The sequence below is a fragment of the Triturus cristatus genome, chromosome 5_2 (genome assembly GCF_964204655.1).
Source record: "Triturus cristatus chromosome 5_2, aTriCri1.1, whole genome shotgun sequence".
Classification (NCBI taxonomy): domain Eukaryota; kingdom Metazoa; phylum Chordata; class Amphibia; order Caudata; family Salamandridae; genus Triturus; species Triturus cristatus.
In genome coordinates this window covers 408,905,849-408,923,650 of record NC_140588.1, presented here as the reverse complement: position 1 = coordinate 408,923,650, position 17,802 = coordinate 408,905,849, and the positions used below count along the sequence as shown (strand labels likewise).

At 48.3% G+C, this 17,802-nt stretch overlaps 1 protein-coding gene across 7 annotated transcripts in view; it reads left to right on the top strand.

Annotated features, from left to right (window-relative positions):
* The window catches only part of COBL (cordon-bleu WH2 repeat protein), a 961,684-nt gene that overhangs the window by 793,479 nt on the left and 150,403 nt on the right, over positions 1-17,802 (top strand). For all 7 annotated transcript variants that reach the window (XM_085607311.1, XM_085607310.1, XM_085607313.1 and 4 more), the window contains one exon: positions 5,853-6,180. In XM_085607311.1, the coding sequence (XP_085463437.1) occupies positions 5,853-6,180 (328 nt within the window). The remainder of the gene's footprint in view (positions 1-5,852; positions 6,181-17,802) is intronic.

Sequence of the window (17,802 nt, the reverse complement as noted above, 5' to 3'; positions counted from 1 at the left end):
GGGTCTCTCAAAGGGGCGTGACCAATGTAATTATGGGTGGCGTGGCTTAAAAAAACCAAAGCTATAAATCTGAGCTTACATTTTTTGGGGGGTGTTTTATATAGCGCGAATTTGATCCGATTGTGTCAGAGCGCTTTACATGAGCACCAGTTGCATTTACAGACGAAAAATTCATTTTTTTGTAGGCGCGGGAAGAATACGTGAGCTTCCTGCTGAGACTCCAACCTGGTACTTCAACTTCAAGATCGGAACCCACCCCCATCCCCCAACCCACATCCTCTCCCAATTACACCTACAAGAAGTCAGGACTATTGGCTTTGTCAATGGTTGTTAGTTGCATATAACAAATAAGCACCAACTACAGCTTCGTTGTATATAACATTGAAAATGCTTCAGTTCGGACACGAGGAGAGTATGAAAGAACTATTCATCAAAGGCAGTGAAGGGCAGTGCAGATTTAAGATTTTTTTTTTCACCGGGAGGGTGAGGGCGAGGGCGAGAGCAAACATGGAGAGCCCGTTGGGACCCGTCTCAGCACCTGCTTTTTAGAACTGCCGGTGCTGACCACCGGTGCTGACCACCGGCAGGACCCGGCCCACTTCAAGCCCTGGCAGTATGAATGCCTTGCTGTCCAGTTGTTGAGACAATGACTCCGCCATGTTGCTCTTTCTATGTCCGCCCGCAGTGCAGTGTTTTTGATTGGCCTTGTGTGCTCTGACAGGAATCTTTTAAGCATAATTGATGTTTCGTTATTTATGAGGCCTTGGCTTCACTTTCTCATAAAACAAATCCTTGTGTTAGATCTGCGCACACAGACGGACCTTCCGTTAAAAGATGAGCATGATTTATTAATTGGTTGGATAACACTCGAGCACGTGGTTGTGTGGTTAGTAAGGGTCACATGGCCCACAGTGGGCATGATAGGACTGTCAACTGAAATGCCGGATTGTAAACAACCATCTTGTAGTACATTTTGCTGGATTATTGACAAACATCACAGCAAGTGAATGGTGGGCCACTGGCATGGGTCACTCCAGTGCTGGGAATCATGAAGGCGCGAAGAAGGGTCCAGTGTGGGTAAATAAAGGTGTGAACTCAATCGTTGCAACTCACTCACGTTTAGCGGCTATAGACACATTGCCATGCAAGCTACAGTGACAGGGATTGGTGGTGGCAAGTTTTGACAAAACGTTTATCTCTGTAGCAAAAGTATTTTCATGTAGTACTCTCTAAGTGCCCAATTCATATATATTGTTCTGTGAGTAAATATCTTGTAGTCCTGTTTTAATGTTTAGGTGTGAAGAGGCACACACGATCACTTCTTACAAAAGCAACTTACTACTTTCCCTCTCAAATCCATTCCCATCATTCTATCCCTTCTCTAAACTCTACTAAACATACAAGAAATCATGAGCACAAACCTAACACAACTGATGCAGTAAAGAAAGAATATAAAATGACTAATCTACTATAAACTAACCTCTAATCTTGGGTTCTGGAGCAGCGTGCTACTTGCCGCAAAGCGATTCATCGTTTCTTCAGGGGTAGTAAGCACTATATAAATATAACTTGCAATTACAATTACTGCTGAATTTCCGAGTTTTATTCAGAGATCCAGGGCCGGCTCTAGGGCGGTGCGACCGGTGCAACCGCCCAGGGCGCTGACTTCGAGTGGGGCGTCATATTTAGAAGTATTGTGTGGTTTTAAAAGCACATGCTGCCGCATTCCTGTCCTCCAGAAATGTAAAGGCAAAAACATAAACGTCAAGATAACTGCGGTGATTAATGTGCTTCTTCAGGAGAGAGATCGGAGGTTTGTCTTTTGGAAGTTTTGACTCGTGGTAAGGTAGCGCAGAGAGTTAATCAGCCTGCTGCAAAGATCATGTACCATGGAGATCAAAAGCGCATATAATACAAATTGGTCAGTGGGTGTTTTTTTTCCGGAGCGAACCTTTTGTGACTTAGTTCATAGCTCACTGTTTTATGTTAGGATTATAATTTATAAACTGTCACCAAAGAGCTGCATAAAAACTGCAAGGCATAGATTAGAGCGATATGATTTTATCCCATCTTTCATTATCCTAATGTTGGAAAAACGGGTTCATTTGGATAGAAATCAATTCTGATTAATAAAAAGAACCCCCAACCATGGAGTTAAGTTTTAAATTCAGAGTTTGTGCTTCTCCAGACCAAGCAATGTTAAACTATACTGTCTACCAGAATGGATGACCTGACACCTGTACCTTGTAGTCCTGTTTTATGCAACATTTCCTATACACTAATTTCCACACGTATGATGGATTGTCTCTGTGTACTGTGTGTGATGTAAAGTGCTCTGACACCCTACACTAGTATGAGTGACAGCGGCGCTATAAAATGAATTAAACATATCTGAGAGAGAGTGGTTATGGAGACTTGAGGGGCATTGTAAAAGGGCGGTAGTGAGGAAATCCGTAACGGTGGTGGTTATTAGAGGGCGCCAACAAACAATGTCGCACAGGGCGCCACCAATGCTAAAGCGGGCCTTGCAGAGATCATTACTTGCAAATTGCTTCTTACCCCAGAAGTACTGATTAATTTTCAGGAATGAGACATGTTTGGTCGGGAGACAGCGTTTGCAACGCTGACGATACCACGCAGGTACATAACAACGCGGTTGTTACAACGACCGCGTTGTTACCATGCGTGCCTTTTTTGACTTTTTCATTGCAAGACGTTTGCGCTAGATGGCGTGCAACACCAGGGAATGTGTTGGATTTTAAATCGAACACCTTCCCTCCTGTTGCGCTAACTGGAGTAGGAATAGTAATTTATACTATTCCTAAAACCACACACCACCTAGCGCCGGTCATTGTAACGACCGCGTTGTTACCTACCGCGTGGTAAAAGAACGTGCTGTAACATGCTACATTCTGTTTGGGCACAGAAACAACAAAAAAAGCTAGGCCAATCAGATCCGTATGAAATCGTGTTTTATGCCTGGAAATTCTCAAGATGTCACACCTAAATCTAGAGTATTGCAACTATAAGGACTTAATCGTGTGAATGAATAAATGGCTAACCTGTGATCCCCTTCTGATGAATTGTAGTGAACAACATGCCTATCTGACACACAAAATAGAAAGAAACAACTTTTCTGATCCTGAATGTTTTGGCTGCCCTGATAGTGCCCGTGGTTGGCACACCACTACTTTGAAAGCCATTTTTCTGCTCAGAAGACTTCGCCGAGAGGCCTCCCCTCTGCAGTGCAATAGATTGTCTTATTGCATGTTTAGGGGTCCGGCAGGAGACAGCAAAGTGGGGGAAGCCTCATGGGTGGCTTGATCAATATAGATGACTGCACTTCCAAGGGATTACCAAGTGCACAGGCCACCTCTGAGAATCAGAAAATGAGCGTTAATTCGGGACATATTTCACACCCTACTCTAAGGATGACTGCATTATTCTAGCCGCTGCACCTTCACAGGACCGCATGACCTTTAGCAACCTGTTTTGTATTAGATTTAAAATATCTTAAATGAACCCAAGATAAAATAGCCCCTCTCCGGCAAACATTCGGAATGGTATTTCTTTAACGTCCCCGCACATTAATATTGATACATTCCCGCACTTAGAGCTGCAATAGTGATTTGTGACCCTATAAACGGCTCTGCTGGTGCTGTCAAGAATCGATTTCAGCTCCTAATGGCATGACGTAACCTCTGTCAATGACAGGTCCCCCTTGTTTAGAAGGTACTCCGCGTTTGTCTGAAATGAGTGCAAAATGTGCAATCCCAAAAGCCCCACATTGCCACACATCAGCTTTTGTGCATGCCACAGCGGTGCAGCAAGGGACACATATGTTGCGTTGATCTTAATTGTCGGCTGCAGGGATCGACCTGCAGATACGTTTCGCTTCAGATACCTCCCTGTGCACCCTCGTTTGGAGTGCGTCACCCAGCATGCACTCAGCATCACTCTCCAGGCCAGTGGAATGCCCCCCAAAGTCTTCAGTCGGATCTTGGGCCATGAAAATGTGCTCCACTCCCCAAAGCATTGTTCTCTCCGTTGATTTTAGTGGACTCCCTCCAAACCCACAACCCCTCCATGTCACCTTCACTGGAGATGCAGACGGCTGAGAGGTGGGCTTTAATGTGGCCTGCTGCCGCCCGTCACTGCCTTGTCACGCGATACTGCCAGGGAGCATCGGTAAACAGGAAGACGCTTGCGGCCACTTTCAACCCGGGCACATGAGCAGTGCAGGGATAACCAAAGCAGCCTCTTTCATTGACTTGAGGTGTACCATGTTATCTCCCTGGAGTTTATAAACCCTTGTAATTTGTAGCTTAACAAAATAAATACAGGGATGAAGGCATAAAATTGTGTGCCCTTTTCTATGTCATCCACAAATTCAAATAGTGATACACCGCTTAAGGTGGCACCGTTCTGGGTTCCCTTTAATTACCAGTACCTCATTCACTGATCATACCATGGGCTTGGTTTCAGACCTGAGCTTTGCAACGCCTCCTCGGCAGGGGTTCCAATTTCTGCTGAGGATCGGACTCATTTTAGCCTTTAATCAGCTGTATTGATTACTGTTGAGTTAAACTGCGTCTCTCTTTACCGCTGCATTCATACGGGTGTCCCCAAACACCCCCCAGAAGTAGGACAAGGTGTGAGGCTGTTCAGGTACAGGAGTGTGACGCAAGAGCCCTCAAAGCCTTTCACTGATTCACAAAAACGGGTGTAAATGAGCACATGCAGGCTGTTTGCCTGCATCCATGTGCAGTTTACAATTGTTTGTATATATCAGCATACTTCTGGCAGTCCCTTGCTTAAATTGTGGTTCACCTGGCCTCTGTCACTTCATTTAACCACAAAGACTGGCCATTTAGGGCGGTTTCCCTCAATTTAGAATCTAAGATGTGCATTGGGTAATTTTATTTGCCCACATTACACACTTCTAGGGCAAGGTACATTTCTCCTTCCCACATTAGTCTCTTTTGGAAATGGTCCCAAAACAGTTTAGTCCCAGACATTCACCCCTTCTCACACGTTGTTGCTTAATCAGGACAATTTATTATGCTGTACAACACTTTCAGCGCTACTTACGCCTCGTTGTAAGGCGGATGCTTATGTCTCAGCGCATATCTTTAAAGTTACTACTGAACCAGTGTTCACCCAATTGCATTACATGTCCCGGGCCCATCCACTGACACTCCCCTGCATCTGCCCACACATCCAATCTGCACATCCAAGTTCATAAGTTACTCATACTATGTGCATTTTATCCAGGCATCATTTACACTTCTACCTGCGTAATACACCTGAGTGAATTACAAAAGCATGATACGTGGGTAAGTAATTTACAACTTTTATTGATTTAAGTCGTACTTAACAGGAAACAAAACTTTATGAAGCGGACCCGTTGTGTTCAATTTTCACTTTTCCACCTTAACAGTTTAAAAATTCTAATACAAAGTCTTACCAGCAAAGCTTTCGAGGGAAACTCAAAAAAACTTCTCGTTCCAAAGGCTTCTCGGCGCATCCCAGAGCGCCTTAATCAAAAACAATGTGGGCTTTAGAGACAAGGCACGCTTTCTCCTTTCAGTGTTTGATAGCAACGAAGGGCACACCATTAAGGGTAGGGTTTTTGCTGGTTTAGAGAGCTCAGCAATTCAGACAATCTTCCTGGGCAATGAAAACCTATCTTTCAAATAGTGAACACGTGCGTTGATTTTATTTTCCCGAAGAGAATGATTTACATCTGTTTGTAATAGGATTGTTATGCTCCTCTCATGTCTTTTTGTAAGCCGCGTTAAAATGGTCGGTGATTGTGCAAGCTTCAACTGTTCTCTTTCTTCTTGGCTTAGCCGGGTGGCAGGTCGCGCCAGGGAGCAGCATCTACATTGACGATGACGATGACGAAGACGACCTGATGATGGATACGTCAGAGGTGGAGGAAAGCAACTCGGTGAACAGCTGCCTTGCGTCAGAGGGTACCACAGAAGACTCGTGTACCATGAGTTCCCAGTCGGATAACGCATCCCTGGATTACCAGAGTGACAGCGCAAAGCGACACGACCGACCGCCGTGGGGGCAGGAGGACACCTCGGAAACGGATATGACGTACACTGCCAAGATGTGCCCCGTGAGGAATATATCTGTCAATAGCGACGACTCTTGGCTCTCTCCACAGAGGTACGTTAATTACAATGGCCGCCTTGAGCTGAAACTCAGATTTGGGTTTACAAATGTTTACAAAGGCAATTGCTATTCGAGCCAAATTTTATTACCAGCTGGCATGGGTGCAAATTCAGGACGGTGAGTGTAAAAATTCAGGACAAAGGGTCAAAATTCAGGGCAAAAATTCAGGACAGGAGGTCAAAATTCGGGACAAAACTTCAGGACAAAAGGTACGTTTTACAGACACATCAGAGGAGGTCGCGCAATAGTATATAATCCCAACTATATCCAAACATATTCATCCATTTGCAAACCTATCCATCATGTATTCTTCCATCCATTATTTCACTCATCCATCCCTCCTTCCATTATTTCACTCATCCATCCCTCCATCCACACTTTCACTCATCCATCCATCCACCCTTTCACCCTATCCATCCGTACACTCATCCATCCACTCATCCATGCAACCATTTACCCTTTCACCCATCCAGCCATCCTTTCACTTACTCATCCATCCACCTACTCATTCATCCCGCCACCCATTCACCTTTTCAGTCATCCATCCATCCATCCATCCATCCATCCATCCATCCAGCCTGCCTTTCTCGCTCCATTGACCCTTTCACTTAGCCATCCTTCCTTCCATCCATCCACCCATCCTTCTACTCATCCACTCATGAATCCATCCATTGACCCTATCACTCATCCATCCTTTCTCTCATCCATCCACCATTCACTCGCCCATCATCCAACCTTTCACTCATCCATCCATACTTTTACCCATCCATCTACCCTTCCACCCTTCCATCCATCTATTTACCTTTTCTCTCATCCATCCACGCACTCATCCATCCATCCTTTCGCTCATTATTCATCCATTCACATTCTTTCATTCATCCATTCACCCTTTCACTAATCCATCCAGCCATCCACCCAACCCTTCACTTACTCACTCGCCCACCTTTTCATATTACTTATGAGCTGAGCCTTTGTCTACAGAGTTGCATACAGAAGAGGCCCATAACAAATGTCACCCTTGCTGTAGTTCCTAAAGCAAGGAGTGGGATGGGGTAGGGTTCACTGTGCCCCTGCACATAGGCAGTCTGAAAAAGTGGAAGTCATGAGTCATGCATAATGCACAGTGCCATGCCATGAGGTGACTGTGACATGGTATTGTTTCCAGGGCTTTAAGAGGAATGAAAAAAAGGGGGAGGGTCTCTCCAAAGGGGGTGTTTGATGTAATTAAGGGCTTGGTTTAAAACACCTAGGCTAAAAATCTGTGCTTACCATAGTGTGTCGCCGGACTGGTATTTTGCCTTTTCTGTCATTGCATTCAGATATATAACACAAGTAACGTTACACCTACAACAAGCCAGAACTATTGGCTTTGTCAATGGTTGTTAGTTGCATACAATAAAAATGCAGCAACCATGGCTTCGTTGAATATAATATTGAAAATGCACTTTTCTAAAATGATGACACTGAAAGAACTCTAGCCCCTTCTTTTCAACTTGTCTTTGAATGAACTGGATTCTCGTGTAGCAGCAGTGGCGTGTTTGCACATTCCTTCCATCTGACAGAATGCACTGCCTTGGACCGTGGCACGAGGAGACCACCACATGCAGTAACACCCCACACTGGCCCATTGTCATGCTGTATGTGGCAGTCAGCCGCATACAGAATGACAATGGGCGGGGGGGGGGGGTTGCTCTTGTGCTCCCAGAAAGTGTGCGAGGCGGCCCCATCAAGGAGTGAAGGCTTCATGCAGGGAACAGTGCTGTTCCCTGCAATGCTCAAAATTACGGACAAAAGGCGTCTGTAAAATGGATCCTCACGAACAACGGACGTAAGGTCCAAATAACGACGGTCCGTGAAATTTACGGACGGTTGGTCACCCTAGATTTTAAGTGTATTGTTAAATGTGCAGAATAAATGAACTGTAAAACTCTCTGTAAGTTCTGTAAGAACGCAGGTGTATAAAGATTGTAACCAATGGATGCATCATATTTTTCCTCTCAAAACTGACCCTTTTTTCAAAAGTGGGTAGCTGTGGTTTTTGGGCACTAGCTCATTGGATACTTGAGGAAATAGAAAAAACTTGCATATTTTTGTAAACTAGACACCTAGGGGAATCTAAGGTGGGGTGACTGGCATGGCTCTCACCAGGTTTTTTACTCAGAATCCATTACATTACTCAAACCTTGACTAAAAAACACATTTGTCTCAAATTTCTGTGATGGAAAGTTCTGGAATCTGAAGGGAAACACAATCTTCTTTCATTCCACCATTCCATTGAGTCTCCCAATAAAAATGGTACCTCACTTGTGTGGTTAGGCCTAGTGCCCACAACAGGAAACTGCTCAAAACACAGCATGGGTGCATCACATTGTTCCACTCAGAACTAACCTCTTTTTTGCAAAGTGGGTTTCTGTGGATTTTGGGCCATGGCTCAGCCAGAACCTAGGGAAACCTAACAAACATGAACATAGGTGAAAACTAGACACCTGGGAGAATCCAGGGTAGTGTGAATTGCATTGCTCCCATCAGGTTTTCTGACCCAGAATCCCATGTAAGCCTCAAACCTTGATCAAACAACATGTTTAACTCACATTTCTGTGATGGAAAGTTCTGAAATCTGTGGGGAGCAGCAGAAGTCATACCACCCTGGTCCCACTTGTCCTCTGATAAGAACGGTATCCCACTTATGTGGGTGGGCCAAGAGACTATGACACAAAAAACCCTCAAACGATATGTTGATAGATAAGCAATAGGGGTAGTTGCTGTATTTGGAGCAGTGCTGTGGCACCACCCATGCAAACCTGCGAACCACAGATATTTTTTAAATGACATCTGCCAGAGTACTTAGGATGGGATTAGCAGCAGTAGGTTTTCTGTATAATTTAGGATGTAGTCTTCCTTCTTTGAAGTATATAGTGAAGTCTAGATAGTCAATCTCCATAGTAGATATGCTCGATGTAGTCTAAATAGTCCAAATGTTAGTATTAATTTCCTGTAGGTATTGTGTCTGTAGTATTTTGGTTCCTTGCCATATACAAAGAATATCAACAATGGAACAACCCAGAGGAGCCTAGCGCGCAACCAAGATGGCCGCGTAGGTGCGAGGCTCCCGAGGACCTCCGCGACCTCCTATCACTATCCTGAACATATCCTGTCCCAGATGAGGGGACTGTGTTGGTGAGCCCGAGCTGAGGTGGCGCCCGTTTTCCGCTTCCAAATCGGACCTCGGACACCGACTTTACCACCGATTGAGGTTTGCGGCCTTCTCCTAGCCGAACCCCGGATTTGCGTTGTGGGGCGATCCAGTGACGAAGTGAATAACAGCGGCGGGCAGGGCTTGGTGGCTTGCGGAACCCGCACTTTCACTTTCGCTTTCGTACCCTCCTTGCTGTCTATGCGAGGTTGGGTCACGGGGCTTTGTGTGTTGGTGTGGCCTCTCTGGGGGACCCCGCCTGCCCGCCGGCTGTGATCCGCCCCGCAGATCTGGGGTGGCACCCCCCCGGAGCCCGTGGACCGGCTTGCCTGCCCTTCACGACGTGGCTGGTGCGATCGGGAGACTGGGACCATGGCCACGAAACAAGATGGCGATCGGGCAAAGGTAAAATCGACGTGGCGTGGCGCAGCCCAACAGTCCAACAGCATGGATCGCTATACCCTCCAGAAGGGATCTCCTGAGGTGCCCCGCAAGTCCCCTGAGGGCCCTACTGATGCCCCCGATCTGCCCCCGGATCTGACTCTGCGGGATGTCATGGGCGCCATCGCCGAGATGAAGGCCTCTGTGGGCCAGCGTTTTGATACACTGGCGCAGAAGATCGACTCGGTCCTCGTAGATGTTGGCCTGATAAGGGCCGATCTCTCCAAGACCAACGACCGAGTTGATTCTTTGGCCCACACTGCATCGGGCCTTACGACAGATGTGGCGGCCCTGCAAACGGAGGTGCGCCGGCTTGCTCGGGCGAGTGCGCTGATGGATCGTCGCCTGGAGGACTCCGAGAGTCGGGCCCGGCGTAACAACATCCGTATCATCGGGGTGCCTGAGGGACGTGAGGTAGCGGCGGCGGACCTTTTCGTGGAAGACCTGATCGTCAACCATCTCCAGCCACGGGGGCTGAGTAAATTCTTTGCTGTGGAGAGAGCCCACAGGGTTCCCGGGGGAAGGCCTAAGGTCGGAGCCGCTACGAGACCTCTCATCGCCCGGATTTTTAATTTTCGGGACAGAGACGCTATCCTGCAATCCTCCAGACTACAGGGACCGATTAGACTTGATAATATGGATATTAATTTTTATCCTGATTTCACACCTGCGGTCCAGAAGCAGAGACTGGGCTTCCTTGGTGTCAAGCGCCGTCTTCGGGACCTAACCATCAAGTACGCCATGCTCGTCCCAGCTAAGCTGCGAGTGGAGGTGGAAGGTCGCACACACTTTTTTGATCGTCCCGAGGCGGCCGGGGACTGGCTGGATACTCTGTCTGGAGATCGGGATCGGGGTGGCGGGGGGGGAGCGGCCGGGGGAGAGGGCTCGCCGGATCAAGACTGAGGGACTAATATTAGGCCTCGCTCGGGACAAAAAGGATGCCACTTTTGACTATACGTCGGATTGCTTAATTTCCCCTCCTATGGAGGTTGTGTGAGGTCTCTTGGGGGTTCTCCCTCCTCCTCTGGGGGTCTAGTTAATTTAACTATCTATGGGGCGACAGGCACACTGCACATTGGGGGGGCTGTCTGGGCTCATGCAGGGGTGCAGGGAGGGGGGAGTTTTGTTGGGGTGGGTGGGCAGGGATGGGGCGTTGTTAGTTATTTTCACAAGGCAACCCTTTTTTTGTGTAGGCTCTACTGTGCTCTCGGGGGGACGAATGATGGTCTTTGTGTATGATGGGGGGTAGGGAATTGACTTTGTTGTCTTGGAACGTTAATGGACTGGGGGACAGGATCAAACGAGGTGTGGTCCTACAGTATCTGAAGCGACTCTCGCCTGATGTGGTCTTCCTGCAGGAGACACACCTTATTGGCAATTCCTTCTGCGCCATGAATCGGCGTGGCTACCGCCTTGTGGCCCACTCGGGCTTCACGTCAGGCTCGAGGGTTGTGGGTATCATGGTAAAGAACTCGCTCCCGTTAGAAATTGATGAGGTGCTCCATGATGACAGGGGACGTTACACTGTCTTGGTGGGGAGAATGGAGGGCAAAGTGGTTGTCTTTGATTCAGTGTACGTCCCACCGGGGTTGCAATCGACCACCTTCGCAGATCTGGGGCGCCTCCTCCTTGGCCTTCCGGGGGGGCTTCTGGTGGTGGGGGGGGATTTCAACGCGGTGGTTTCTGGAACTGTGGATCGTCACCCCCCTAGGGACCTCCCCCGGGCGCAGGCGTGGCTATCCGGCCTCTTGGATACACTGGGATTGGTGGACTGCTGGCGCTTAAAACATCCCACACAGTTGCAATACACTTTCCACTCGGGGGCCCATGGTAGTCTCTCACGGCTTGATTATGTCCTTGTCCCGGCGGCCCATGTCGGGAGGGTGGGGGAGGTGCGCCATTTGGCACGGGGTATCTCGGACCACTCCCCGCTATTGTTGCATGTTGATGTCTTTCCGAGGGCTGAGAGCAGGGTGGTCCCAATCAATTCCTGGTACCTGCGCGACCCCACCATCCGCGCTGACTTGATTAAATCCCTCCAGCGCTATTTTGAGGAGAACGTGGGGTCAGTGTCTTCAGCTATCTCCCTGTGGGAGCCCTTCAAAACAGTACTTAGAGGGGAGGCCCTATCCCTTATTTCCCACGCCCGGAGGCGCGAGCGGGAGGAGGTGACCCGGGTGGAGGCTGAAATAGCGGAGCTGGAGGGTAATCTAGAAGATGGGGTGACGGACGCTGCACTACATGTCCTCCAGCTCAAGCAGGCGGCTTATAGGGCCCTAGTTACGGAGGCGGCCAGGGGCCTTAGTAGAGAGCAACAGGGGCGGCTGTATGATGTGGGTGATAAGGCTGGTAAACTGATAGCGTGGTTGGATAAAAAGGAAAGAGCGAATCGTGTGGTCCCGCTGATTGAGAAAACGAATGGTGTGTGTGTAACTGAACCAGAAGAAATTGTCTCCTGCTTCGCGGAGTATTTCCGCGAGGTGTATTCCCCGGTCTCTTCTTGCTCGGAAGAGGACTCCCGTGCCCTGCTCAGAGATATCGCACTGCCTTCCCTGTCCGGGGAGGACAGGGTGTCGCTGGACGCCGCTCCCACCTCCGACGAAATCGCCCTCGCCATACGCTCGGTCGCTTCTGGCAAGGCCATGGGCCCGAATGGTATCCCTATCGAGCTGTATAAGCTGCGACCGGATACATTGGCGCCTCACCTCCGCGCAATGTTCCTTGCGGCCCACTCAGTGGGCTCCCTCCCGCTTGACCAGCGTCTGGCTACAATCGTGGTGATCCACAAGGAAGGGAGGCCTCGGGATCGGGTTACTTCTTATCGGCCGATCTCACTACTGAATGCGGAGCCCAAAATTCTCGCTAAGGTACTCGCCAATCGGCTGGTCGGTGTGGTGGGAGATCTGGTTCATCAGGACCAGTCTGGCTTCATTCCCCATCGCAATACAGCCCTTAATCTGCGACGTTTGCATGGGGTGCTTGCGCGCGTCCCATTCATAAGGGAACCGGCCATTTTGGCGTCCTTAGACGCCACCATGGCGTTCGATACGCTTGAGTGGCCATACATCTGGGCGATGCTCGCTAAGTTCGGGTTTGGCCCAGGATTCATCAGTTGGGTCAAATTGCTGTATGCGGGCCCATTGGCACAGGTGGTCGTGAACGGAAGAGTATCGGCCCCGTTCGAGCTGGGCCGGGGCACGCGGCAGGGCTGTCCCCTGTCGCCGCTTCTTTTTGCGCTTGCCTTGGAACCCCTGGCGGAGTGGCTGCGGTGGGAGCCTTCCATCCGTGGTCTCCGTTGGACCCCCGAGTATGAGGATCGCGTATCCCTATACGCTGATGACATCCTTCTGTACCTAGCCTCCCCTCGCAAATCACTTATAGTCCTAGTTGATGTTTTACACTCGTTTGGTCGTAACTCCGGTCTCGTCATCAATTGGGCTAAATCGTGTGTGTATGTTCTCTCTGGGGAGGCTCCTATTCTCCCGCGGGGCTGTCCGATCCAGATCGCCCCGCAGGGATTTCGGTACCTGGGTGTCTTCATTACTCTGGACCCGGAGGCCCCGGTATGAACGGAATCTGCTTCCCCCCCTCCAGCGTCTGCGGGTAGATGTCGCGCGCTGGTGGCGCCTGCCGCTTTCGCCGCTCGGCCGGGCGGCATTGTTCAAGATGATGTCTCTGCCGCGTTTTCTGTACGCTTTGCAGAACACTATGGACTTGGTCCCGGCGCGCTACTTCCGTGAGGTAGAGAGTCTGCAACGCCGCCTGTTCTGGGACGGGAGGCCGCGCATTGCTCTGGCTAAGCTGACGCTCCCATGGTTTGACGGGGGGATCGCCCTCCCGGATATTAAACGGTACTATTGGGCCTCCCAGCTCGCTGCCATTAACCATGGCCTCTACGGGCCCGCCTTAAACCCGGCTTTTGAAATGGACAAGATGCTCCTGCCAGGTGGCGACTACAATCGAGCGCTCTATTCTAGCGCGCCCGACGCTCGTCTGACTGGCCCCACGCGTGTCATGGTGCAAGTCTGGCACGCGGCCAATGCAGCTATGGGGTGGAAGGACCGTTTGACCCGGGCATCACCACTATACGCGCCTGAGCGGTTAGGTTCCCTGTGGACCTCTAAGGGCTTTGAGAAGTGGGACATAATAGGTATCAGTAAAGTGGGGGATCTTTGGACGAGGGGAGGATTTAAAACGTTCGATATGCTGCAGACGGAATTTCAGTTGCAGGGCAGTGAATACTTCCGGTATTTGCAGGTCCGTCATGCGCTGGGTTCCGTCTTCACGGACGTTGCCTCCATCCCGGAATATTTCCCCCTGGAAGATAGAGTGCTGGATGGGCACGTCCCGGACAGCACGATCTCACTCATATACAAAAAGCTGATAAACGACCGCCCGGGCCTGTTGACTGCCCTTCATGCGGCTTGGGTTGCCGACGGGCTGGAGTTGGACGACGAGGACTGGACCTCCGCGGTGGCCTCCCCGAAGGAGGTGGCCATACCGGCTCGCCTTCGCTTCGTCCAGCTCAAGATCCTCCACCGGGTCTACATGACGGGGCCAAAGCTTCTGCGTATGGGCTATGCCGGAGATGGGTTATGTAAGCGTGGGTGTGGTGCTTTGGGGACCTTTTTGCATATTTTGTGGGAGTGCCCGGAGGTAGAGGGGTTCTGGCGTGGTGTACATGAGGTGCTGCGTCTGGTTACGCATGTGGCGCTGTTGCCTGAAGCGAGAAGATGCCTGTTGAATGTGTGGGAACCGACTGATTACTCAGCGCCGCAGACGTGGTGGGTGACTCTGGGATATATGGTAGCCAAGCGTGATATTGCTCAACTGTGGGGATCCCAGAGGCCCCCGACGGTCTCGGCCTGGAAAGAACACATAGACTGGTGCATGTTTCGCGAAAAAGTGGTGTATGTGGCGAGGGGTAAGCCTGGGACATGGGTGAAAGTATGGGGCCCCTGGAACGCCTACCGAGGGGGTATCTGCGCGCCACCGCTGCTGCCTGATCCCTCGCCAGCCCCATCCCCTTAGCCGACTCATTCCCCCGCTGCCGGGCATTGGGTTCCCCCAGTCCTCGCTTTGCTCTCTTCCCCCTCTTCACACTTCTGTGTATAGTTGGGATCCCCCCTCTTGGGGAGCACGTGCTGCTATTTTTGATTGTGGGTTGCCTTGTGGGTGTGGTTTTAATTTTTGTTGTTCTTAATTTAAAATGAAACCGCATAATGGGGCCTGGACCACGTGTTCCATGAATATATGTCGTATGTTCCTACTATTGCTAGCGGCCGGCCGGAAGGTTGTGGGCCCATACTTGTATATTTTTAAGACCTGTAATAAACGGTTTCAAAAAAAAAAAAAAAAAAAAAACAATGGAACAACCCCAAAAGATTATATGGAATGTATATTTGCCAAAGTTCTTGTCACACAGACACAATTTCTCTACTTCTCCCATAAAAAGACAGGTGTACGGGAGCGCAGATTTGGCCCCCATCGCTGGCGTTTGAGTCTGAAGATACTAATCCGAATTTAAAGTGAAGACATTGTTAGTAAGGCAGAAGTGAAGCTTTTCTAAGATCATTTGATTAGATTCCAAGAAATGGACCACCTTGATTGCTAGTGCCTTTTGTACCGCATTGATATTATCAGTACGTCTGGGGGAAGTGTAAGGTTAATGACATTTATGGTTGCCAGGATAGAGTCATCTTCCCATTAAATATTGTCCAATTCTTGTAGTCTGTTATTCGTATCTTGGATGTATTAGTGAAGATTTTTTATGAAAAGTTGCAGGTGAATGTCAATATATCCCCCTACACAGAAGCAAATGGAATTATACAAATACATCCCTTAGTGTCTGAGGCTGTTGTGGGACTAATGCACCACAATGGTCAGCACCTTATTGCATTCCTTAACAAGTACACTCCCTGAGGCCCGACTGCCATCAAACCTCTAACCATATCGAATTATAAAACCATATACAGGGAGAGTAATATGTGTTTTCAAAGTAAGTTATCAAAAATAGAACATAGATTCATTCAACAATCCAACACAGGTGGTCAGTAGTCATTCTATAAAGCAGTTTGCAAAGAAATAAATTGTTGAAGCTCAGAAACTTTATAGCTTCTTCATTCACATATTTTGCCAATTCTCCAAACTGTATTCCGTGACAAAAAGACCCAGACAACGCGTTTCGTCCCTGGCATGGGGCTTCTTCTTTCTTTTGTTGCATTCTTATGCTAGCACCCTCTGCCTGAACACCGCAGATATGGTTCTTAAGTCCCTATTCTCTGTCCAGGAGCAGTCTTCAACTTTTTAAGGGGCCCTAAAGCGATTTGTTCCAGAAATGTATGGGAGGGTGTTATATCCTGCTTAGTGTTGAATTTATAAGTTTGCTTCTGAAGAACTAACTAACTAGGGTATTTCAAATATGGAAGTGTTGAAGGATGACGTAAAGGGTGATGCGATGATCCCAATATCGGAGCATATAGGGTAGTTTCTGTCATTGAGGTTTTCGTCTCTGTGTTAATAATGGGATGTGACGTTATCTGTGGACTTTAAGATCTGTGGTATCTGCAGAGTGTTCTCGCAAAGCTGCCATCTCTGCTTTAACTTGCGACTTTCCATAAAGTTGAGTTTTAAAGTATTGACTTGGAAATTAACCTTTCTTAAAGCCACCATATCACTCTGTGAAATCACGGAGCTTCGAGTGTCCACGGATCAGGATCATATGTGTTTTTTCAGAGACAAGGTGGTTTTGAGAATTCATCCGTCTGTAATTTCCTATGTCCTTTCAGAGGTCTTCATAAATCAAGAAATATGACATCCTGTCTTCTTTCCCAGCCCCTTTACCTCAGAGATTTTGCATCTACACCATGATTTCTTAATGCACTGAAGCGTGGATAAATGCTATGTAGGTCTTGCTGCATTTAACCTTGCATTCAGAGTGCTTTAAGTTGTCATGAAAATTGTCCTCAATTTGTACGCTTCCAATGAACTTGTTTTTTTTCTTTTTACCAATTTTAAACGTTTTACTAGACTTTGTAGCACTAACACAACCTTTGGCGGGGTGGCAACTTTTAAATATTCACTTGACTTCTTACGCGGAAGGGACAGAAAATAAAGCCGTGTCACCCTGGCCCAGAAGGGAGCATTGGACCATAATCTGTTGTATGAGCTATTGGCCTAATGCACAAATATGTTGCTATGAGTAGGTGTGACTTACTCATGTAGTACTCCTGACTTACTGCTGGATTCCAGGAGTAGGCCTGGCTTACCCCCTTGAAATTCAGGAGGTAAGTTATAGCATTCTGGCCGAATGGCTAAGCCTGTTTGAATACAGAAAGTAGCCACTCCAGGCGTTCTCTTTCATGCCTTTATTAATCATCCCCATAACATTCTGTCCCGTATAGGCCAAAGTGCGAAAAGGGCACAGTCCTGTCTATTTGTAATAACTGTATATCACTATTACCTTACTAGCCCCATTATATTCCCATTTTACAGGCATATTATCAAGCAGTGCTTAATTTGTAAAATATGAAGTGCAGGTGCTCAAATTTTTGGGGGGGAGGCCACACCCACTTCCTCAGCTCCACCCACTTCCACCTCTGACTCCACCCACTTACTATACTGTCCCCCACCCACATCTCCTTAATGCACCCTCTCACATGCATTTCTACATGCAGCTCTTGGTGACAGGTAGACGTAGTAGCTCAATATTCTATATTAGTATTTTAACTTATAGACTGCAAGTAATAAAAGGATCTCCCCCACAAAAAAAGTATCCCACTGAACTATTTGTTACACGCGCATTCATTGGGATCTGCATGGTGCATGTGCTTTGAAGCATAAACCTTCTGTGCCACCCTATGATTAGTCAAAAGTTAACTTCCACTAGACAAAGCTCGATTCTCTGTCCATCAGCTCCATGAATCACCAGTTATATTGACATTTTTATTTTTGCCAGAAGTTTGCTGGAGGCCAGAAACACT